The sequence below is a fragment of the Argopecten irradians genome, chromosome 2, assembly GCF_041381155.1.
Source record: "Argopecten irradians isolate NY chromosome 2, Ai_NY, whole genome shotgun sequence".
Classification (NCBI taxonomy): domain Eukaryota; kingdom Metazoa; phylum Mollusca; class Bivalvia; order Pectinida; family Pectinidae; genus Argopecten; species Argopecten irradians.
Window position 1 is genome coordinate 9,102,293 of NC_091135.1, and position 26,460 is coordinate 9,128,752.

Here is a 26,460-nt window from a genome sequence, read left to right on the forward strand (position 1 = left end):
TATCATGACTTTTGCATAGACTAATCACTCATTCAGTCTCATTCAGATTTCAGTCTTAGGTACTTTATTCAACACAAAGTTAGGAAAAATCAAAGTATGTTTGATTTATCTAAACTCAAAGTAGAATACACAAAAAAAACATAAGACCCACTGTGGACGAGAAGGGGTAAAATAATCATGATGGGAGACAAGGAAACGCATAACTTTAAATATATTATCTTACAAGTGTTGACCTACCATCGGACTTTATCTTTTAACAAACAGTTTATTACCGATTAATTGCAAATGGCTGATTTTTTCGACAACGATTAAGTTTTGAATACTCTATTTTGATTCATTAATACACACGCTCATTTCTGTTTTGCAGGACTGGTTATGTAAGACCTTCCAAGTGCTGAACCAGTATACAGCCCTGGCCAATATCTACTGGATGTTTGTCGAGGGGCTCTTCCTACACAACAGTATTGTAGTCTCAGTATTTAGTACCGAGGCGCCATTTAAACTCTTCTTCTTCACTGGCTGGGGTGAGTCCTCAACAAATAGTTACTTATTTCAAATACAAATTCAAATTCAACCCTACTCCTCCCGTATCGGCGATGGACGTTGTTGTATGAACTCAATGAATCTCTAAATGAAAAATTATTTTTGGTGAAAACTTTACATTTGAAAACACAATAAGATTTTTTGATTACATTAACTTTTGTTCTTAAATTGCATTTTCCCAGAAGACTGATCAATATATATAATTCAATAAATTAAGGAACTTATAACATTTTTGCTTGATTCACATAGTGGTGATGCAACCCTTTTGGTTTTAAGTTCATTTTTATCATTTGTGATAATATAATATCTGAATATTTACATGTAAAAATCCCTCCACACAAACCAAAATATTATATTTTAAAAAGAAATATCTTCTGTAGATTGTCATGTGGTCAAAATACAATTAAGGATTAACTTGAATAATTTTTTTTATGTTATGGAGATATAACTCAAAAATCTGCGTGTACTCTGAATAAACCGCGAAGCAAAAAAAAAAAAAAAAAAAAATTTATTTTTTGTATGTTATGGAGATATAACACAAAAATCTACGTGTACTCTGAATAAACCGCGAAGCGGTTTATGATGAGAGTACACTCAGATTTTTGTGTTATATCTCCATAACATAAAAAAAAATTATTCAAATTAATCCTTATAATTCAATTTACTAAAGATAATCTCTTCAATACTCAAAATTCATTTTGGGACTCTTTTGTCTATGAAATCATTACGCCGTCATCTCAGCCAATCAGAAGCAACGTCACAAACGGCGACGCCATTTTTTCCTTTATGGACTGATAAAGTAAATTCTTAAGCCAATGAAAATGCTTGTAACAAGCAAAATTGAATTATAAAAACTTAAAGTTGCTAATATTGCTACCTGCATGTACAACACTGAAACAAATTCCCTCCGTTCCCAATGCTCTCCCTGCTCTCAACTGAATCCAAAAACCCATATACAAAAAAAACTGATAGACATTGGTCCTATTCTCCTTTTCGTGTGATCGATCAGCCACCGAGAAACTCGCTTATTCACTTATCAAACTGTCAATTAGAGTTCTAGTTATGTAGGAATATACTATCCTGCTTCCTCTGGGCACCGACTAAATATGGGTTTTACCGGTAATACCGTGTATAAAGTATATCAATTAGTTACTCTCTGTCATTAGACTGTCTTTAATCAGCAAACAAGGTATCTGAAATGTTTATTTCGCCGGTAGTTCCGTGTGAAACACATATAAAGTTTTTTTGTTACACTTTACCATTAGGACGCTGTTAATTAACAACCTTTAAACAACAACAGTTACCACATTATCCCAAATTTAGCAAAACAGGAAGAAAGGAAACCTTAAGATGCCAATTAAAGAGACATTCATGGCAAATTAACGAGACAAACCGACCGTACCGTGATTTCTGAGTTAACCTTTTTATTTTATGGTGGGACAAACAAAAAGACATTAACCGAGTTCGTTGTTATCAATTTTGTCCATTACGGATAGGTGTGCTTGCCACTCATGCTCATCGACGTTCTTTACTTTATGGATAATATCAAGGAAACAAATTAAATCAAAGTTAATAGGTATTTACTTTGTGAATAACTTTCCTGTTTATACATTTGTCGTCGTTTGATTTCCGTGCAGAATTTAAAGCAGCAAACATTTTCTTGAGAGTACAATAAATGAAATTGCATCAACAACATTTTGCTCCAAATAGTTAAAATACGCCACTTATATATAACTTCAATTTTATTTTGTCTGTAAATCCATATTAAAGGATATTTCACCTCCAATAGGGTAAAAACGAAACCTATCGACAATATTTAAACGTGTCTAATTAACACAAAAATAGATTTTCAATTTTTTTCAAGATTTTCATTTGGTGCATGCACAATCAGTACCTAATTCCATATAGGGCATAGTGCAATGGATATTTTTCGAGACGCAATCAATTTTTTATCTTGAATTGAAATAAGAATCTCAAACTTTTAAATGGTGTTAATGGTGTAAAAAAAGAAACTTTTGTAAGTGAAAAAAATGTTAATGATTTTCTTTTTATTTTGAAATCTTACAGGTTTCCCAGCCCTAGTAATAATCACCTGGGCAATCATCATGCACTTCCAGAACGCTAACACATGCTGGTCACACTACTCTCAAATGCCATTCATATATATCATCATAGTGCCATTCCTTGCAGCATTGATTGTAAGTATAGAGTATAATTATCATTCCTATCAACATGCTTTATTAAATTTGAGTATTTCATTGCTTTATCAACGGTATATTGTCATTATATTGATATATTTACAGTTTATTGCTCTTTTAACTTTTCTTAATCTTTATTTGATGGTGCATAATTAAAAAGAGCAATTATACAGATCATATTAAAACAATTAACCTTCCAGTTAATTTTATAATGTACTATTATCGTTATATGCAAGAGGCGTCGTGTCCCTTCTCTATGAAAAATAAAACAAAACAAAAAGCAAAACAAAAAACAACAAAAAAACTTTTCCTCATTTTTTCACATTTCCAGATTAACTTATTGTTCCTTATCAACATTATCCGGATTCTTGTGAAGAAGCTACGCGCAAATAATACCATCGAATCAGACCGCATTAGGTAAGTTTTTGTTTACAAGATCCGCGATAACAACAAAAATGATTTTCTTTAACTTCAACCTCGTCATGTTACGGGTTTAGTGCGAATACGGCTTTGTCTGACCCAAGTCATCTATTTGCATTATGAGTATTCATGAGTATATAGGACGTAATTAAGTTAAAAGAAGTATTGACAATATTTACGTCAATGACATTACATGCGCGAACGAAAACAGCAACTTACCAACTGTGCTGTAGCAATGATAGCCCAGGCGATAGCTTTTAACGTTTTTACTGAAAAATATATCCGCTTGTTTGTTACATTTCCAGTTGCTTGGAAGGTCAGTGTTCTAATTAGAAAAACCAAATAAATTGTTATCACAAGGTTCAACATAGGAGGATGAAAATCTTTCAATGACACATCAATATAAATTTTATTGAATGTTATAATATACACTCTATCCTTAACGGATCTCGGATATTACATTTTAAAACTAATATTAATAACTATACAAAAATCAGGCATAAGTATATTGGTCCAGTAACTACTATAGTGGGTCCAATATAGCACACATTTTTATGATGTGTGATGGTGCTATCTTGTTGCTAATGAGAAAGCTTCCTACATTCCCAATTAGCCATATATCGACATTACCGGCGTAGACGAAGCTAGTGTTGCAATGAACCTAGTTTTTTGACCTTAAGAGTGTAAAGTATCATTTTTACCGTAGATTGGACATCAGGCCATCGTGGTGGCTATCATCTTTAATCACGGTCGGCTCCCCTTTCCGCCCTTCCTCGATTTTACTACCAAAAGCTAATCAGTGTCTGTTTATACAAGAACGTCGAATATCGTACTCATATTTCATTTCTTTGTGTTTATGACATTTAGTTAGACATTTACACGCTTAAAGTTTTGATATTCTGGTGTAATGACGATTGGAAAGGATTACTGTGTGCGGATTTGATCGAGCGTTATCACATTTAATGTTTTAGTCCTTTTTAAAATAACCGTTTATCTTTCGAACTAATAGCACTGACAGTGAAACTTCAAAAACAAACTTTAGAACATTATAACTTGAAATACTCATTTTCTGCTCCAGAAATTACATTTCGTTTTCATATTCTATTGCTTCATTTCACTTATGACCTGATTGTAATTATTCACATCCCAAAATAAACCTTCATATTGATGTACGAGTACTTTTCAAAATGCTAATTTTAACAACAGTATTCGTGTCCACATCAAACGCTTCGAATGACAAAATACTTTCTGAGAACATTTTCTTCTTTTTTATATACATTAGATCATTTTGCTTCTATGCGAGATGTTGTGTCGCCATAGCGACGGTAGCATAGCCGTAATCTAAGAAAAAACTTTATTAAGGTTCGGCGCTCTAGAACTTCTAACAACGCCGAGAAACCCGATTAGGCAAAAGTTTACTTGAATTAACAACTAATACATTTTATTCTGAAGAAGTATCGTGTATTGTCAGTTAGAAAAGATATCACATCTCTTTTAAATGTCCTACAGGGAATATCTGCCTGTATGTATTATAGAGTAAGAGTAACGTTCATGTGATTAGTACGCTTTTCTTAGAATACCTGTCGTCTATTGTTCCGATACATACGGGACCGTATCCTCCGTCTCATCCCTCTTGGTATGAATGATACAAAATCCTGTTCATGTGTTCCCTTATTTTTCTCAGAATATCTCGTTTTTTCTTGTTGCCGTTTTTGTCCATTCATTTCCTTTACCTCTTCCTTAGTGGCTTTTCATTCTTTTATTTTTATATTTGAAGTTTTTGGCGATAGATTAATAAACAAGTCATTGCCTAGTTTCTAATTTGAATTAGGATAAATCATGTTTCGTTCATTCTCCAATAAACACTGTTATACCAAAATTAACTCGCTATATGCGTCACGAGTAACGATGTTAAATCTCACAATAGGTATCTGACTAAGGCACTACCAAAGCTTGCTATTTCTTAATCAAGATCCAGTTATGACCTAATAAAATCATCAATCATACTATTTTTTTTCGTTGAAGTCCCATTAAAGGATTTAAGCAACAAGTATCCGACATTGACATTTTCCTCGTTTCACATGAACGCAGAAATCAATAACTAGGCCTCGGGATAACAATTAGGCGTTTTCTTTATATGTGACAATAATTTCGATATACCTCCTTTTGGGATCATATCGGAACATTTTATGAGTATAAATGGTTGGTTACCCAAACGTTAGAAAAGGTCAGAATGGTATCAAAGTGGTACTAGCTGGAAAGAGTTTTTTCTTTGACGTCTGATTTTATCGAAAATGGTGACAGGATAAAAATTCTTATACATGAACAAAGACGATAGTTCAGGTCCGGAATGTTACGAACGCGTATCTTTTATATTCTTATTTTGTTATGCTGGTCGACAACAACTATCACCTTATCATGGTTTTGAGCTAAGCAGTGATTAGGCTAATAATCCAATAGATACTCAGATGTTTCATGTAAGGAGTCTTTCATCCCTTTTGCGATGAGACAGGATATCTTCTATCTCACCAAAAAGAGGGTAAATGATTTTTTCTCTTACCCCGTGCACCACTTCGTGACTCTTATAAACCTGCACTTATGCAAGCGAGACGTGACCTCAGTGAGTCGCCGTTTTCGCCGTGTTTGTGACGTCATTTCATTGTTGTCGTGACGTTATAGTACTATTACCGCGTCGTCATGATACTGTTGTCGTGACTTCATACTATTGTTGAGCACGTGTGAAGATCTCGTATAGCTTGTCTTTACCCTAGGGTGAGATAGAAAAATCTCACACCGGTACAACTATTGATATCCCTGTATGGGGTAAGAGAAAAATGGGTCTGAATGTCACCATTAGCTCTAATCAATTATGCATTACAAATAAAATAAAAAATAAAAATTTAAACAATTACATTTCATGTCATTTTTTATAGACAAATAACCCATTAAATCCTACTGTATTAGACCACTTTCTAGCATTCTTAGTTTACTAGTTTAAACCAGTGTGACTTGTGTAGATTGTGTAAAGAAAGAATACAAGACTGCAGAACTCATTATAAGTATAATTAAGTATAATTTCTCCTCTATAAGTCACATCTTTATACATTTCTTACAATGTTTTACAGGAAGGCTATCAAAGCCACCATCGTTTTGATGCCCTTGCTAGGTCTTACAAATATATTATTTGTTTACAACCCTGAGGATGGTGGAGGACTGCAGAGTGCGTACCACATCACGAATGCTGTCCTTCAATCTATTCAGGTAAATATGACGGTATTACCAGCAGAGGTTATTTTCAAAAATAACGCTATATTGGTGTATTTTATATATATTATTTTTCATGGCAATGAATGCTTATTACGTCCTTTTTCAAAGCTTTAGTATTATCGAGTTGTCATTCAGGGAAAACATCACACTGTACAATCCTGACATCGTTGCGTTTCCATTTCCATTTTGGTATCTAACATAAAAACTTTCTTTATTCATGTAAACGGGGCTATAATGATTACCATACTACTCTTTCACTTATTACAATACTCACTCTATGGGCCGCGCTGGCCGAGTGGTTAAGGTATCTCGACATATTACCACAAGCCTTCCATCTCTGGGTCGCAGGGTTGAATCCAATGCCAGGCAGTTGCCAGGTACTGACCGCTGGTCGGTGGGATTTTTCTCCGGTTACTCCGGTTTTCCTCCACCAACAAACCTGGAACGTCCTTACATGACCCTGGCTGTTAACAGGACGTTAAACTAATCCAAACACAGACTCACTCTTCATCAGTGTTCTATACTTGTCTCTGGTCATTTTATATTTCAACAGTGCAGGTTACCGTTCACGAAAACATATATTCCAACATAATTGAATGGCTAAATACTGTTGTCTTTCTAGAGGAAACAACCTAGCAGTATATGACTTTCCAAACAGTCGTTGGATTTAATGCTGACACTCCTTGTCAGAAACATTAACCGCTTTACGCAGTGTCAAGCTGAACATACTATGGATAGTTTGGGAATATTCTAACAGACGATGAACTTTGAAATGTGTTTCCATTTTATGCACCTATATACCATGTCACCAAGGGACACCTAAGTTCGTTTGTTTGTTTGATTAATTAACGTCCTATTAACAGGTATGGTCATGTAAGGACGGCCTCCCATGTATGCGGTGTGTTGCGTGTATGTTGTGCGAGGTGCGTGTTTTGGGAGACTGCGGTATATTCGTGTGGTGTCTTCTTGTATAGTGGAACTGTTGCCCTTTTTATAGTGCTATATCACTGAAGCATGCCACCGAAGACACCAAACAACACACCCCACCCGGTCACATTATACTGACAACGGGCAAACCAGTCGTCCCACTCCTGTTATGCTGAGCGCTAAGCAGGAGCAGAAACTACCACTTTTATAGACTTTGGTGGGTCTCGGCTAGGGGACAGAACCCAGAGCCTTTCTCACAGGGGTGAGCGCTCAAGGACACCCAAGTATTATTTTCTTTCTCAAATATAATTCAGATCTTCTAGTATACCTATTTTCTTTACAGGGTATTATGGTTTCTGTTTTCTACTGCTTTTTGAATGGCGAGGTAAGTGCGACTGACCTTTACTTTATTGATGTAAGCTTAACATTTATCTGTAGTGAAATCCAAAATTAAAGAAATAAATAGTATACACATATTGCTGCAACCAAATATCCATTCGCGTTCAGTGCAATTTGTAGTCATGAATTTTGTAATTTTGCGGATATTATCTTTGCAAATAAATGCTTTCTTCATCTCACGTCCATTATTTATTGTTTTCACGATTTAAAGCATTGTCTTTCAACTTGTTTGGAAAAAAATATTTCTAAGAAGTGATACAAAATTGGTTTGTAACATTTCATTCCATTTTCTCTTTAGCAACATTAGTTTATGCCTTAAACATTTGACAATGGTATTTATCAAAATATTACCGTTGGAAACTGATCGGTCTTATAAAAACACTGATTCTAATATCAAAAGATAAAACAAAACACTCACGTGACTAAAGATATGAAAGAGTGAGAGAAAATGGGCAAATAGGAACTTATTATAACGGATTTTCACCGATATGTGTTCTTTTTATTGAAGGTACGACGTGTCATTAAGCGGAAATGGTACCGGTTTAAGATCAGGAGGTTCTTACAGTCTGGCGGACGCCGCCGGAGTTCTCGGACTTCATCGTTCATCCTTTCGCAAACTGAGGTACATCCTTTGACAGCTTTTCGCAAAAACATTTGTCAGTATATTTCTGGTTGTCATGACGACGACGAATATTGTGATACGAATACAGAGACAGAGACTGTTAAAGCTCAGCCCATGTATTGCGCATGTTCATGGAATAAAGCGGCTCCTCCGGAAGCATCGTCATGACAGGGCACTGTAAACTCAATGGGATGACATTTCTGCTGTAAATTTTAATATCTACAGTTTCCATTGATGTATTTTATTTAGAGAAATCATATGTGTTGCATCAAATAAACGAACATATCAGTAATTATGTATTTCCCAAAACGTCGTATTATTATTACCATTTAAGATAGGAGCTCAGGAAACCTCTTCATATTCTTCGTGTTCCATTTAATTTCCAACCACTCCATGTCTTCAACGTGTCCTTACTTTCAATTGATTCGCTACCTACGGTTTCAGGTCACAATTTATATTATTAACTTTAGCATCAAGGTGTCTTGTATGGAAATCATGATCTTTTACCTACATAATATGCATATATGGTAATATTTCAAATATATGTCTGCTTATAAAGCAGTCTGTATATATTGGTGTGACAGTGCTGTTAGCTTTTCGAAGATTGTAAATAGTTTAAATTATTAGCCATTTTGAGTCACATTTAAATGTCCGTTCGACTTCCATAATACCAGAGCTTACCTAGTGACTGTGTGGCTGGCTGCCGTGTATTTGCATAGAATTTCGGCAACATTGAGTAAATCGATGTATCAGATGGTCGAACCTCACACTGTCCTCTTTTCGGTGGTAGTGGTTGGATACACGGTGTAAATGCTGACGTACGCGACCGCACAGCCTCAAATATTCGATATATGGCATTCTTGATACTCAAGGGTTTACTATCACTGTCCTTATATCCACCCCTGGACTATGTGAAATTTAAGGCAATATAAGAAATAAGTTATTTTAGCTGAATTTGGTCGATGGATGTACATCAAAAGAATCGAATAACAGTACACTGTGGTTGACAGCGTGGCATTGAAGACGGGAGTTTCTGCAGGCATGCGATTTGTTCAGTTTGTTTCTCCTGAGGTAACTTCAGCTTTACTACGATATAGTCTATGGGTTGATATAACGTCAGTAATAGTAATGTCTGGATCATCAAGGATGGCTCTATGGTTAAGTGGATGGCATATTCATAAACATGGCCGGCGTAGACACGTGCAATATTTAGGTTTATGTAAGTTAAACTGAACGCAGTCTGGTGATATTTTTACTTTTAAATTAGTGATTGTGAACTGTTGCTGTTGTTACTGTTGTTGCTACTGATGTCAGTTATATTTGTAGCGTTGATAAGAGTTGATGAAATGAAAATAAATCGATTTCCCAGTCTAAGTAAACGTTATTGTGTTACGTTTTATATGTATCAACCTATGTTTGATAAACGATATTGTATATGAAATGTTTTACATTATGTATGTACAAATGTTTTGACGAACAATTAAAATTCATCATACCAATTCGAAACGTAACCTGGCCTTTCTTGAAATATTTTTGGATATTAAATTTATTGATGATATTGTATTAATTCAAATATATATATTAATATAAGACATCACATATAATTCATGTTATGTATTATGCTGTCAAATAGTATGAATACGGATGGTGAAGGCTTTTCAATGATGTAATACATTAGCATATCAATATCTTATCAGTATACTTATAACTATTGTGCTACAACATATTTTAGAATACAGTTCCAGAGTTGTTATGTAATACAATTTATATCGCGTAATACATTACCTTCGATAATGAAATATTATATACATTGACAGGTACAGGATTTGAATGAAATGGCGAGCTTGGTAAGAACATTGTGTTGGTTTGAATTTTAATTTCGGTTGCTTTTGAGTTTATTTCAACAAAGGTTGTTAACTAATATCCACTATGGTCACAGGTCATAATCAGTCACAAACAACTAATGATAGGTTAACGGACCTAAACCAGAGTTACATAATCTGTGTGAACATTAATTCTCCTTATTCAACGATATCGATTTCTAACCAAATATTACAATACAGAATGTATCTAGTACCTTCATCACTTCAATAAAAATATACGTGAATATCTAAGTAATTTAATGATTATAATTTATTTAAACAAAAGAAATATGTTTTCAATATCAATTTAAGGCCGTCTTTTCTTGGAAAATTAATCTGTGACTACACGTGTGCGGTTTTTTTGCACGTGATAACCCTTGTCAAATTTAACACGTGTGCTTTGTATCTCTTCGCAAATCTCAGTTCAAGAGAAAAGTTTGGTAAGACTTTCCAAGAATTTTCAACCTGAATACTTTTAATCGTTCATTTTACTTTGCTGGAATGCTTAACCCGCTTCTTATTTTCCTATCAGCCACTTTTAAAAGGAACTTACGGTGTGCTATCCGTGCCCTTATGTCTACCTGTTGTCGTATTCACACCCCTATGCACGGGAATGTCACACATGTGCACGAATTCAATATATATATTTCACATTCCGATTTATATTTCTTCTATTTTGATAAAAATATCTTTGCCATGTATTATGATTTAATTGTTAATCACACATATCTTCCGAATCATTCATCCTTTGTTATTTTGAAATTTACATAAGTAAAATTGATTTTTTTCATTTATTATGAAATATATATCGATTAGGTGACTGACAAAATACTGTTTTGTTTTTAAATTATTTAGATTTTTAAAGACTGTATTACGGTAAGGTGATAGCAAATAAGATGCGGGTTTGCTTTTCTAAGTTTTCTAAGGCAATGTCATTGTAAAATAATCAACACAATGTCTCTTTAACTTTTTCCCTAATATTAAATAACGAATGTTTGTCAATTTTCTAATAAACTCTGCACATTTCAATCCACACAGATACCGAAATGTATTTTGTATATATTTGTAATTCAATTTCATGAAAGTTGGTCGCTATTATAATAATCTTTAAATAGCACATTTTGAATGTTTAGCATAACTTTGTTGAAATAAGCTTTAAATAAAATATTCCCCAACCAACGAAACTCCAAGAGTTGTTAGAGAAATCACACATAATGCAGCTTTCAAGGAAGAATTTAACTTACCGCCACAAATTCACCAAAACAAGACTACGTATACTAGTAAATTGTAATATCCTTTCGAGAAAATTATACTGTAATGTCTTTTATAGTTATTTAAAGATAAATGACATGCCATATCATAGAAAATTTGACATGCCGAAAAAAAAACCATGTCATGATCTAACGTAAAATTAGGCATAGAAATAGCATTATGTTATTTTATATTTGTTAGTATGATTAGAAAACGACAAAACTTCAAACCATGACACATTCTATAAACTTGATTTGGAATGAATAATATTGACTTTTTTACATTTGTCTTCATTTCACTTAGGTGATGCCGATACATTTTTCCATGAGGCCATTTTTATCAACACTTTGTATATTGCGCTCATTGAACTTCAACCTCTATGATACAGTTTGTTATCATTTATCTAAATGTATGTAACGACAATGCCTCGAACTATCATTTTTTATCGATTTCGATATATGCGTTAAATCTCTATTGCAATATACTAAACATAATTACATTGTAAAGATAAAATAATATTCTTCATCTCGGTATTCAGTAATAGAAAAAAATAATCGGCATAGGGAAATATTCCTCTTAAATAATTTATCGGAGGGAGAAAAATTCGCGCATTTGTCAATCTCGAACAGTTTTAAGCTATACAAATTATATATGCATTTTGTTCACGGGTAATTTGAATAAAAGCAATTATACAATATGCACTACAAATGATGATCTTCAAACTATATATTATCGTGTATCTGAAGCTCATAGTTTAGGTACACCACCTTACCTTGAGGAAGACAAAAGCAATTCAATATACGAAATAATCTTATCAAATTTACCTCGTGTAGTTCAGCTTTGGGATGGTAACATTTCGGTAATCTTGTCAAATTTCTAATTCGTGGTACATTATGTTACCTCAATGATGTTTCACGTAAGTCAAAGGTACAGAGCTATAAAACTTAATATATTCGTTTTGTTCCATTGTGAAACACGAAGTAAAATATCCTAAACAAACTTTCTTTCGTATGCATTACTCTTCGCAAACTTCTTTTTGAAATCGAAAACGCGAAAATAAGTAGCCGCGAAAGACAGTTGGTGTACAGTATATTGGCTTTGACAATAGTAGTCGGATATTATTGGCTCCAAGCAGACATATATCAATACCAGGCCCAGGTTTCTCGAAGTCCAAAACTGACTTAAGTCCCAAGTTTTGATAAAAACTACATAAGGAGAAAAACCTAAGTTTTAAGTTAAGTCTGCACCTGTGTTGCGAGAAATCGGAGCCTCATCTACTAAATGTGTTGTATAAAGAAAGAAATATGAGAAAAATATACGTCCGACCCCAAAATAAGTTTTCATAGAGTTAGTTAAATGTTTTTAAAGCATAGCCGTGTAGATATAAATATCAACTTAAAACAATGACTTCCAACGAAAAACGTGCTTGGTACATATTTGAATAATCAATTAAGAAAATTAAAAATATTAGCCTCTGACAAGCATACAGTTGGATCCCGAGGTAAGAATAGTACAATGTGTAATACATAACGAATAGTTTTACACTTGACCATTCAGTATTCAATTATGGAATCACATACAAGTGTGCTTCATCCATTTTTAAGAATGCTTAAGTACTGCAAACCAACTTTTTTTCGGGGGGGGGGGGGGGAGGGGCTTAATTACCTGAATTTCAATTTTGAAGACAATGTTCGCGAAGATTAACTGTCGTGGAATAGGAATTTCATTAATTCAAGGAGATAATATTCATGAATCCTCTTAATTCTCGAAAGTAAATTGCACGCAAATTAAAGTTTGTTAACGGTACACAGTTAGGTTAAATCATGTCTATTTTCTACACACATGTATATAAATATTTGTTGATTATCTAATATTAATTTTAAAATAAGCAAATGACGATAAGATGCATAATTCAAAGATAATAAAAATATATCGTTAATGTGTTCTTGATGCATTTTCTTATAGACGGTAAAGGCCAACGTTGTATCCAACCATGAGGAACCTGATGCTGGTGTAAGCGAGACAACACCAATGCATGAATGGAAGGAAACTATTACGGACGAAAATCGTGACACCACGGCCAGTGTTCCCACGGGAAATCACGTCACGTCTGATACTTGGAATCATACCAACGGCGTCGATTTATCTCAGTCGTTCGATTCTGATGACGTCAACAATTCAAAGGAAGTATCAGACTACATGGAAGAGGCATATACGGCGGTGTTAGATGCACTTCCCCCTGGTAATGATACTCTTAGTGATATTGAATATTCAGAGACAGAACTCACTGAAAATGACAAGAAATATCATTGGTCAAAATTGTCCAATGACAATCATTCGTTAGATGTGGAAACGTGTGCCGTTGATGTCGCGCCCTGTGCGGACGGTTCCACTTATCCTTTATCGAATGGTCATTCCCAAACTAGACCTTGGTCAGTGAGTGAAAGTAGCGATTTATCGGCAGGGGCCAGTACTCTTGATAGCCCAATCCCCTCGACGTCTAGTAACGCTCCTTTGTTTACTTCACAACACAGTGGTAGCCGGGACGAAAACGACAACAGCCAGGTGGTGAAGCCCGAAACACCTGTTTGCAATAGTGGTTACACTGGCGACTGGGACGAGATTTTTGCTATCTGTGATACGTTTAGTCGAGATTTTAGAAGTGATCCAACAAGTTGATAGCCAAAAGCAACAAGGAAATGAATAGATAGTAGTAGATTAGTTAACAAGAAGGATCCTAAAACCAAAAAAGTTGCAAACTTATGTCAAAATCAGGCTCTCTCCGACGAAAAGGGCAGCACAGGAGTTGCAACGAAAGTACTGGATTGCTTAACTTGTTCCAAGGAGACACAGATGGATTATTATAATTGGGCAATGCGTGAAAAATGTTATGAATCATACAACTTATAATTAGAGAGTTGACGATATTCAGTTCCGTGTAGTTAACAATCGTGTCTTATTTTAAAGCGACTTTGGAATTGTACCTGGATATTGTTGGGAAAGACTGTGACAACATGTTATCTGTTTTTAGCAAAGGACCACAATATATGTATTTACATATAAATCAATTATTCGTCAAGACGTTTTGTCCAGATAAGGTAAATTCTGCTTCGGGTCTAGTTCGGAACTCGTGGATTAGTTTCATTTTTTGTTTGTTAGAAATGAACAATGAAACTAAAATAACGATTCTGAGTATCTCATGAATATAGTACAGTACTGTATATGATGACAAAGACATGAGCATCCATGAATTGGTAGTGATGGTTCATGCACAGTGTGCTACAATGTGCAATGCATACTACGTGCTGTCTATGTCTCGTCAGCAGATAATTACGTGTAATAATCTGCAGCATTTCGGCGGATTCGATTTGATCCTCATAATCAGATTAGTAACCGATCTGTTTAATTTTGGATTCATGGTGTGATTAGCACAGGAAGTGAAGTTAAACATAGACAATGAGGTACGGGAGATAACTCTAGTTTCTGAAAAGTTAATTCTATCACATATCAAATACATAACTATTTTATCATTGTCAACTACCGAAAGAACATACGGTTTCATTTTGAGAATTTATTTATTATCAGTACAAATGAAATAGTTAACGAATTTCTTCATTTATAATTTTCATATTTTGAATATATATCATTTCATCATTATTTATTGTTGGCGCGGTGCATAATTAATTAACAGTGAATCTGTAATGAAAAATTGTACATATCATAACATCTGATGGATAGATATTTTCATTTTTTTCTGTTATATATATATTGAATATGCCATTAACTACTTATTGTACTCATCTCTGTCCATGTCAGCGGAATGTGTGGTCGTTGTTTTCTTCATATATATTTATAAGAAATTGAATTTGAAAATGTATTTATTTATATAAGGGTTTTAAAGACCAAATGTGCATATACTATCGTTAAAGAATTAGCATGCGTTTTTAAAACGAACTTACATCTAATTATCCTATGTACGTGTATATAGTAGGAACAGTGTTTAAATTAATTATTACTTGATGATGAAATGGATTCTTTAAAATATCAAATAAAGATGATTTCAATACCTGATATGTCGTCGTTAAATAAATATACGAATAGGGTATGTTCACTTCTACCATACAACACTGATTACAACTACGAATCAACTCGATGATGTCATATTCTAGAAATTGTTCTCCCAAGCCACGACTTCCTGAGCAGATACTGACTGCCGATTGTAAAGAGCCACCGGTCGGCAACACAATATTATCGTAACAATAAGCATAATTAACATAATGTGATGTAAACATTGTTCTTTTTAATATGTTTTGTGATATCTTTGTTTCTAGATAGTTTAATTTTGGTATCATAATTTCGATTATGATAATACAACATAGAGCGTCTACTCTGTACTCTCCAAGATCACAATGTAGGATCACATATTCATTTCGTAAATGAGTTTGTTTTGAACCTTGACGAATGTAATGAATTATGAATTCAACACTAATATAAAGATTTTTGTATCACATAACTACAACAAACTACATTTCAACGAACGTCAAAATGTGCTTCGAAAGATTCAACCGACTCCTGGAATCCTGTCACTGTTTTCTAAAATCATGACTAACAATGTGTATGTGTAGCTGATGAAAAGCGCTCCAGGATATATTACACCAGTGACATATGCAAAAATATAACATTAAATGTACGAATCCACGATGTATCAGACAAAGTGTCTATCAAAAGTTTATCTTGCATATATTTTGACTGCCTTTTTATAATTATATAAGGTTACATAATGATGAAACATATGTGGTATTTTACATCCTAGTGAAAATATCAAAAGTGATATCACTATTGACTACTAAATACACAATATTCTCAGTCAAAATATTGCTTTTGCGGGAATGCCATATTTTGAAATAACAACCCAGAAATATAATATTATGTACATTTTTCTATTATTTCTTATTTTCTACATTTGTTGCATAAGATGGTCTTTTGTTTATTTTTCCACGATATTTGTGCTCAAATTACATGCAAGTCAGCGGGGAAATGTTGATTAGAATACATCTGTCGGTATCAGCTATCATCATGACATAGAACAGTGAAAAATATCAAAGATTCCACCTAACTTCATGAAATATAACTGTTATCCATCAAGCAAAAAGGAATATTCTCTATATGTTTAGCCTGGAATAGATCAAACGGATTTGTGTAAGGTGAAATACCAATAGCATCTACCGCATAGTCCATGATTTTTGCGAGTAAACAAAATGTGTTTCACTTTAAAGTTACAGAGGACTGGCTTCAGAGACTTGAGAGCATATTTTTAAGAAGTTATATTGGCCTTTTTCAATAAATATATCTATATTCATCTTGAATTATTAAAGGAGGAAAAGAAACAACACCGTTTTGACTTCATATTTATTTCAAACGTTCAATACATATGTTATGACATATAAAATATGTCTTTTTCTTATAAAATATTCAACTCACAACAACTTTTTTATTGAAATAAATAAATATTGCATTGAAGATAATTCAAATAAATGATTATCATGTGTAAAATTCGTATTTAATGAATTCATACATTATACCCAAAGCAACGTATTTTTGTTATGGTTATAAAGTAATATGAATAGCACAAAACATGTTTTTTCAACATCAATAAAATCTCGACTTTTCAAAAATATAAAAGTTGATTCAGAATAAAAGCTTAGATATTTATTGATTTTTTTTTACAATTATAAATGTATTATTATCGTGAGTCAAGAGAAACATTAAAAACGCAATCAAAGGGTTTCACTACCATAAATCAAGCATTTTTGTCAGTTAAATAAAAAAACTCACTTTGGTTTAAAATCACAATATTAAATCTAATTAAATAATTTTGTGTTCTAGATGAACGAGGAGACATATTTTATTCTTGTCCATTATTTCGCTTACCAAATCTTCGCGAATATGTCAGTATCCCGTACAATCGCAAAAATAACCATCTTTTGGTATTTTAGATCACAAAAATGAATATAGATTACAATAATCTATATGAATCAACAGCACTAGAAATACATATAAAACCAAATAGTGTACACAATGGTCACACTTAAAACTAATCTCAGGACAAACTACCTTCATCATCATTAACTATGGAAAGACATAGGAGAAAAGCACTAGGGAGCGTTAGACTTTTTTGGTTCGTTAATCTTTTGGAATCTTTCTTAAACATGTTTCTGTCATTTTGGTAAACAACTGCAATTGCACTGCATCAATACATATAATAAGGCCATTTTTGTTCACACATTTGCTATACTATTACTGTGGTTTTGTTTTGTGTTTTTTATGTTTTTTCGTCATATTGTTTCCAAGTTCACAGTTGTGCTTACCAAGACTTCTTAACAAATTCGTTATATATCAAATTAATACATGATTACCAATATGTATGCATTGGTTTCAATTCATGCTGAAACATGATGTTTAAAACGAATTTAGCGAAAACAACACTATCACATTATATAACAGCTATCGATTGTTAAAACATGATAAATGTACATGCGTATATCATAACCTCTATCAATATGTATCTTTGATGAAAACATCAAACATTATTGAAGAACTTGTCACTTCAAACATTTTATAAAAATAAACTTAACAAAACATCCTTTAGACAACAAAACAACACGATGAATTTACAAAAAAAAATATATAAATAATTATAACAAATGTGAATAGATATGTATGTCGCTGTCATATAATCATTATCGATTGCAATTTGTAAAATTTGCAGTATCCGAAGATATATATCAAACCTTTTTATGCACAATATATAATTTACTGTTTTCACAAACAAGTTTTAAAATTGACATTATAGATTTACAAAATTATCCCAAGACGTTTTATACGTCAGAAAGAAATTTACGCCAGGTTTGTCAAATGTTAATCAGGGCCATCATAGTGATGTAATTTCAACCTATATAACTGATGTCCCATTAAAATCAGCAAAATAGTGTCACTTCAACAATTCTTACGAATTTAAATAAACTGGTTAAATTGTTATTGCATTGTATTTTATAACATGGTTGCGATTATCATGACAAAGCAAAAGCTCTTATATGATATAATCATATCACTATTATATTGACAAAAATGTTCAAATGACATGTGAAATTCAACAATCATTGTACATTTTTTATAGATACAAATCATAAGTGATCTTTTATCTAATTTTAAATATTTATCAACGATGATAACAAGGTTTTCGATATAAAGAATATATGACAAATATGAATAACTTGAACACAATTAACACCAGTGTGAACATACGCTGCCATTTCCATCAAACAAAACGCCATGGTGATAAAGTATGATGGTGATATATTTTAGTCCTATTTGTTCTACGTTTTCTTCAAGATTCATAATCACTTTAAAATATATAAGTCATCGAATAATTATAGGAAACATTCGGACTGAATCCACTTATTATCTGTCTAGGTACAACGGTAAAAGATACAAAACAACCTCGAAATATATCGAACATAATATATCGATCTAGTTACATAAAAGTTTATCAAATAACATATATCTATCAATAAAAAATGTCAGGATTAATTTCGTTTACTTCTTCCTCCCTTTCGATGCAGCCCGACCTTTTTTAGCTCCTGGGCCTACTGGTTCCTCAGCTTTCCTCTTTGTGCCTCTTCCTCGTTCTTTTGCTGGAACCTCATCGACTTCCATATCCTCCTCCTCCTCCTCAACCTTCGCCTTTCCCCTTCCTCTGCCCTTTGCTGCTGGTTTTGGTGCAGGTGCTGCCTTCCCTTTGCCACGGCCTTTTGCAGCAGCTTTGACTGGTGCTGGTTCATCATCATTGTCATCATCAGCATTTTTACCCTTCCCTTTGCCTTTTCCTTTGCCACCTGCACTTGACCCAGCTTTCTCCTCATCCTCGGCTGAAAAATACAAGACAAAATTTGAATGGAAAATGACATTAATATCTCATTTCAACAACGTGTCAGAAGAATACAAACAAAGGATACAACTCGTTATCAATTTATTTTAAAATGACACATTATAACTAAGCGTTTTTAGCATATCATTGTTTTAATTGCAATTGTCTAAATTAAGCATTGTGTTTTGATAAAAAAATGTATGACACAATTTCTCAATCAACAGATTATAAACCATGTGGAAATGCTGAACTTAGTGCACTGTCAATAGAACTAATCCTTCAAGCTAATTTAGATTACCATAATAATATCTAAGAGCCATTATTATTCATCTAAATAAAATCAAAACGGGTCAGAATAGACATGGAAATCACTGTATGCCCCAAATTTCATAGATGGGACATAAAATCCTGATACATAATCAGAATATTAGTACTAACCTTTCTTTTCCTTTGGTACATAGGGTTTGTATTTTTTGAGAACAGCGTTCCATCCGCCTCCTGTCTTCCAGAAGGTCCAATGGTATCCATCTGTATATATAGCGTACTTTACAGCAGCCAACAGTCTGGTATTCACCTCGTCGTCTGTTGGAGGCTTCAGATTCACAACCTAGGACATAACAAAGACACTTAATAAAGACCTAGGACAGAGCAAAGACACATAATAAAGACCTAGGACAGAGCAAAGACACATAATAAAGACCTAGGACAGAGCAAAGACACATAATAAAGAACCTAGGACAGAGCAAAGACACATAATAAAGACCTAGGACAGAGCAAAGACACATAATAAAGACCTAGGACAGAGAGACACAACCTAGACAGAGCAAACACATATAAAGACCTAGGACAGAGCAAAGACACATAATAAAGACCTAGGACAGACAAAGACACATAATAAAGAACCTAGGACAGAGCAAAGACACATAATAAAGAACCTAGGACAGAGCAAAGACACATAATAAAGACCTAGGACAGAGCAAAGACACATAATAAAGAACCTAGGACAGAGCAAAGACACATAATAAAGACCTAGGACAGAGCAAAGACACATAATAAAGAACCTAGGACAGAGCAAAGACACATAATAAAACCTAGGACATACAAAGACACTAATAAAGACCTAGGACAGAGCAAAGACACATAATAAAGAACCTAGGACAGAGCAAAGACACATAATAAAGACCTAGGACAGAGCAAAGACAATAATAAAGACCTAGGACAGAGCAAAGAACACATAATAAAGACCTAGGACAGGCAAGACACATAATAAAGACCTAGGACAGACAAGACACATAATAAAGAACCTAGGACAGAGCAAATACACATAATAAAGAACCTAGGACAGAGCAAAACACATAATAAAAAGACACATAAATAAATATCTTATTTTCTATGCAGTGGAACTTGGTTGATACGAACTCGGATAATTCGACAACTCGGCTTAATACGTTATACTTTGCCGTTCCCGGCCGAATTCACTCTTCATCTTTGTTTAAAGAACTCGGATAATTCGAATTAGGAAAACTCGAAGAAATCGGATAACACGAAGTAAATTTTGGGTCCGAATGACAAAAATCATACATAAAATGTTCTTATAACTCGAAATGAGATTTATTTGACAACGAGTACGCCGAAAGTGCCGATTTTCTTTTTCATAAATCTGCTGTAGAACAGCATTTTAAAATATACATCTCGGTTTTATTGTTATAATTTTGCAACTACCATCGGCAGTTTTGATATATCTCTCTTTTTCACACCATTTTACGACATGGAACTAGTCTAAACATACCAAGTAAAGACATCGTCAGTAGACATGAGAACTCGCTTAATTTGAACACTCGGATAACTCGAAGTTTTATCTCGGTCATTTATATTTATCTTTTTTTCTATATATTTTTGTTCTAATTTGGTATTTAACAGCCCAATCAACAGCTTATGTCATTTGGGGTTGACTTTTACGACCTAAGACCAAGGAACTTTAAGGGAAGGTTAAGAAATTCGTAAAAGAAGGTTGATGAAACTGACTCCTGGAGCATGCTGGCATACCTGTATGAACTATAGTAAAAATAATTATACAGATGGATTGCTTAAAGTTTCTCTCACCTTAAACCAATCCTGATAGTTCTTTGCATCACTGATCTTCTGGATACAGGATTTCATATTGGCTACCATCTCGTTTGTAGGAAACCCCATGTTATCATCGTACCTCTTCTTCATGGCTTCCTTGCTCATTCCCTTTGGCATAGCGATATCCAGGAAGAGAACCTGTGTTAAGCAAATGAAAACGTAAATCCTTCATATTTACAAAATTCGAAGTAACCATACAGTACATATTGTAATATTTGGCACATTATGTAGCATGTTCAACAATTACTTGATAAAAGTCACATATTGAATCGGGTAGGACCTTATTTTGCTTAGAGAATTTGCTATCAATATTATTTATTATACTGGTATACAGATGTAACTTTGTTAATTTTAGAATGTGTTAATGTTGAGTAATCGAAAAGAAGTGTTATTCATAATGTCGTATGAGTTTATGATGTCAGCATTGTCAACAACACGCATGGCAGAAATACAATGTATCAGTCATGTATTCAAGGAGATCTATAAAATCACAAACCTGGAAAGCCAACAATTTCCGACTGACTTGTGTTCTATTAAACGTTTCTGGGACTCGGATTTTCTTGTCTGTGTCAAGGAATCCTAGTTGAGAGTCTTCTTTAACATACCACATCACGTGACGCTTCCAGCTCTCGGACAGGTAGGCATCTGCTGCACCTTCCCACCTGTGTAAACGAAATATGGTGTCCGGTTTATGAATTGATTGCTTAGTAAGAACATTAAAGGAATATCACAACCTGAATGCAATGGAATTTGTAACAGAAGAGCACAAAGGCATGGCTGCATCTTTTATTTAGATAAGCTTGGTAGTGGAAGGACAGATAATATGCTCATTGTAGGGAACAAAATAGACAGAGACAATATTCAACCCAAGAACTAAGATTCCAGTACTATTTGACAGCATAATATTCCATATTATCTTAAAAGATCCTGCTCTTTTGCCGATATATGCATCTACAAGTAAATTATTGACCTTTACATTTATTAAATAAATGTAAAGATCAAGGCTTAACACAAAGCCAGAGAAGAAAAACAATTCACAATATAATGAACTAAATTTAAAAGTCATTAGTTCCTAGCAAGTGTCATATCTTACTACTCAGCCTAAAACTTTTTTGACCTGAAAACTAACTACCTGACTTAGAATCCGAAATTTTACCGTTCTTAGAAATTCTGGTGATCTTTTTATATTTTTGTGGTTTCATATTCCACTTATTAAATGCATCAAAGCATGCTTACCTATACTTTGAGGATGCTGTTAGAAGCATTAACCACTCTCCGATATGTGGACAGGCTTTCTTTGTTCTCTGTTCTTCATCGTCAATAAAAACCTATAAAAAATCATTCATTTAGCATCCATCTTCACAATTTCCATCGATTCAAACGAAGATAATTCCGCTTGTGTTCAGTATACATATGGAAGATTGTATCATAACCATTCAAGAAAGAAATGTTCAAATGCTGTAGTATATTGCCTTACATCAATTTAATGTGCAAACAATTCTACATTCAAATTATATGGTCCTTTCTTTTCAGCACAATGCTAAATTGTCTCCCCTGCTTGAAAGGATTGTAGTTGACTCGTATTTCTTTTTAGTGAGAAAATTAATGTTGTTTTCTATATTGTAGTGATTACCTTGAGTCTTGTGTCGACCTCTTTCTGTAGTGTGGGGTAGGTATCCAATGCCCAGAGCAATAGTCTATGTAGAGCAAAGTACCCATTCAGTGCGTTGTCACTGGTGTGTTGTGTCCCCTTACTGAACTCGACAACTGTTGCTGACATCAGGTTCGGAATGACCTTGAGGACCATGTCCTCAATTGGAGTTTTCTTTGGGTTGCATTTGGGAAGAATAGCTGCACATTCTCTCAGCGTAGCTTCAAACACATCCTTTATCTTCGACCCATGTGGTGAGTGAATAAACATAGGGAGGAAGAAACTTATGTCTTCACGCATAACACTCTTCACTTTTCCTCCTGTTTCTTCTTTCATGCTTTCATACGATCCCAAAGAGAAGAACTCACATGGAGTTGTCAGGGATGGTCTGTGTTTAGGCCCCGATACAATCAGGCCGTATCCGAATAAATCTGAGTTTGTCTTTGGTGTCCCTTCATTGAAAGCTTCCTTCGACATATAATCAATGATTTCATAATCTTTCCCCGTTTTCTTCGCTTTCCCTTCACCTTTCTTACTTGCTGGTTTTTCTGGCTTATCATGATCCAGTGGTGGAAATGGCTTCTTGTATGTATGACCACAATCATCACAGGAAAATTTCTTGGAGAGCTTCAAATTGACTTCTGTTGCATCTCGCATCCAGAAATTGTTGCCAGACTGGGTCTCAGCCAGAAAGGCTACTACATTGAGCAGCACGGTCTGAATGGTATACCCTGGAGACCAGCCAACGGACTTCTGGTCTTTCCATTCCGTGTGGATATCAGCAAAGTCGGAGAAAATATCCAGGCATACCTTTGTTCCTTTTTTGCCTGGCTTTGTTGCTCCTCCGTTGTACTGGAAACCAACTGGAACAAATTCCGCACTTGGGCTCTCGTACGGGTAGTTCTCGGGGAAGAACAGTAGCAGATGGTAGATGATTTCGTCGTGTTTAAAGTTGCAGTGCCATTCTAACATGTTGGATTCTAATGGGCGGGCCGAAACATTTTCCACAGGTTCTCTTTCTAGCTCTGCCAGATCCTGCATTAATCTTTTTATGGCGCGTTTGGTTTGCTGGTTCTTCGACATGGTGAACCAGTTGCGATTCGTCTGATACCTCGATATGTGGTGTTTTGTGTCTGGAAAACGCAAGTTACACATGTGAATTAGTCATCGATACACTCACGTGGTAAATAAAATATCATAAAGCACTTCTTAACCATTCATATGGTTAAACATTTGTAGCTGAATATTGTAATTTTTACTAAAAGAAGTGATTGAAACAATACTCGATGTTAAGGCCTTTTTTTTCAGAAGCCTTAATATTTGCATGTTCATTGGCGGGAAGTCTTACCATCTTGTGGCCTGTCGGAGCTAAACGATATAATTCGATTTTAGTCCTGTAAATACCATAAACACTAAAGAGGTAAATACTGAACTTTTAAAATGGCATTTACGACTGTATTATGAAATATAAAGAATAAAGTATATTTCTGGCGGTTGTGCCGTTATCTGTTTCATGGACGCGAAGTAAGCGGTGCATCCCAAATATCGATATCCTATATAGCTACTCAACTCTTTCCATCGATTGAACCACCAGAAAGGTTCTCTAATCCTCAAATAAAACTGGTTCGTGTTTAATTTGAGCAATATTTAACGCAGACGTTAACTAACGCTGATTAATAGGTTAACAACATCGTCAGTTTAACAATAGTTTTGAACAACCGCGGGCCCTAATATTTAATCAGCCTAGCTAGTTACATTGACATAAAACCATATTAACCAAAACATAATAACATGTACGGATTTTGTTACTATGGGGCAAGTAAGAAATTCCAATAGTGTGGACGGAAATTGTCGAATTTTCGAGGGGATCTGGCACTTTATCAAAACAAAACAAAACAAACAAAAAATACATATTACGGACGGTCAGAAATGTTCACAAAAACATAAACATAACAAACATATACAAATTATGTAGAACTTATACATAAACCATATTGTATATGGACAATGGCGATGCTTAAAATTGTCTGGATGATCCCTTCGGTCAGTCGCTATAAAAACATGCGATCGGCGAAGGCTTATATATCGTTTATTTAAAATGGTGTACAGATTTAACTAAAATCATAAATTATTTACATGCGTAGACACTTTGTGTAACAAATGTGTACAAGTCTAGGCGTACCAAACAGAAATATTATCATATATATGAAATACGTAGGTACATGACCCATTTAGCCATTTTAACAAATGATCATTAATAGGGGACTTTAGCATTCAAGGATTTTGTGCCTACATCTATATACGTGTGTGATAATTACTTAATCAATAATCCCTGACAATTTAATTACATCAGTACTGAGTCAAAACTAAATTTTTAGACCCACATCAATTATAAATTCCATATTACATACATTTATAATTCCGTAAAGTAATTATAATGATATATGCAAACATACATGTAGGCTACATAAATCAAGGTCTAAAAAGGAAAGAAAGAAAGTGACTTTTATACAGGGATATCGAGATTATATTAAAGTTTGTATATCGTGCAGATCATGGGTCAAGGAAGTAATATCAACGGTTGCTTTCTAGATAACACTGGCTCCTTATTTCACATACAAATGTATGTCTGTATATATACACGGAGGTACATCTACTGGAAACATTTTCATAACAAATAACGATGTGTCAGCACTATGATCGATATTGCAGTTCATGATCTGATAATATATAGTTTACGTACTTGTATACTAACATACAATCTTAGTAATTATCGTGATCACGTGAGTTGACAGTCCAGTGGTAAATTAGCGGACGTACTGTCGTGGTCAGTTTTACATGTACATGCTGGCCTTATATATACGCTTACCTTTCTTCGGTGATATACCTGTCGGCCTGGACTTCCACGCTTTATATACACTCAGTCTGCGCTTCGCCCAGTCATGTTTTCTGAAGCAAAACAAGTCATAACAAGTTTCCAGAAAGAATGTACGGATAACGGATTGCCAGAAAAATAATATAATACGGATCTCAATCTTTAATAATCCATAACTCCTATTATCTAAACGTTCTTTCTTAATTATGTCATTTTAAGAATATATAATCTATTCAATACATTCGTATCCTTAATTAGTCTAAATTTTCAATGAACAGAAAATAAGACTGGTATTTTCGTTAACATTAAATCCGTTAATCATCATCCGTGACAGAAAATAAAAAGAAGGTGTGTCACACACAATTGAAGGGAGATTACTCCCATCAAAATT

The 26,460-nt window shown here is 34.1% G+C and overlaps 2 protein-coding genes across 3 annotated transcripts in view; one reads left to right on the forward strand and one right to left on the reverse strand.

The window, feature by feature from the left end:
- LOC138314366 (diuretic hormone receptor-like) overlaps positions 1 to 16,862 on the forward strand; it is a 104,826-nt gene extending 87,964 nt beyond the window's left edge. Inside the window, exons 9-16 of one of the 2 annotated variants that reach the window (XM_069254669.1) lie at positions 368 to 524; positions 2,611 to 2,741; positions 3,073 to 3,158; positions 6,287 to 6,422; positions 7,699 to 7,740; positions 8,263 to 8,376; positions 10,194 to 10,223; positions 13,455 to 16,861. In XM_069254669.1, the coding sequence (XP_069110770.1) occupies positions 368 to 524; positions 2,611 to 2,741; positions 3,073 to 3,158; positions 6,287 to 6,422; positions 7,699 to 7,740; positions 8,263 to 8,376; positions 10,194 to 10,223; positions 13,455 to 14,168 (1,410 nt within the window). In that variant the 3' untranslated portion in view covers positions 14,169 to 16,861. Of the gene's footprint in view, positions 1 to 367; positions 525 to 2,610; positions 2,742 to 3,072; positions 3,159 to 6,286; positions 6,423 to 7,698; positions 7,741 to 8,262; positions 8,377 to 10,193; positions 10,224 to 13,454 lie in introns of both variants that reach the window. The other variant, XM_069254668.1, reaches the window with a different exon arrangement.
- Positions 16,863 to 17,698: 836 nt separating this feature from the next.
- LOC138314365 (uncharacterized) lies at positions 17,699 to 26,206 on the reverse strand. The gene is made up of 7 exons (XM_069254667.1): positions 26,064 to 26,206; positions 23,177 to 24,327; positions 22,780 to 22,871; positions 22,040 to 22,205; positions 21,520 to 21,681; positions 19,855 to 20,023; positions 17,699 to 19,417 (listed from the first exon to the last, which is right to left on the reverse strand). Exons 2-7 carry the CDS (start codon positions 24,275 to 24,277, stop codon positions 19,086 to 19,088), a joined length of 2,022 nt encoding a protein of 673 aa, XP_069110768.1. The 5' UTR covers positions 24,278 to 24,327; positions 26,064 to 26,206; the 3' UTR covers positions 17,699 to 19,085.
- Positions 26,207 to 26,460: the final 254 nt, after the last annotated feature.

Coding starts and splice junctions, on each gene's coding strand:
- LOC138314365 (XM_069254667.1), bottom strand. CDS start 24,277: ATGTCGAAGAACCAGCAAACCAAACGCGCCATAAAAAGATTAATGCAG. Junction 20,024..21,519: donor ACTATCAGGATTGGTTTAAG/GTGAGAGAAACT, acceptor GTTATGTCCTAG/GTTGTGAATCTGAAGCCTCC. Junction 19,418..19,854: donor TGTACCAAAGGAAAAGAAAG/GTTAGTACTAAT, acceptor TGTATTTTTCAG/CCGAGGATGAGGAGAAAGCT.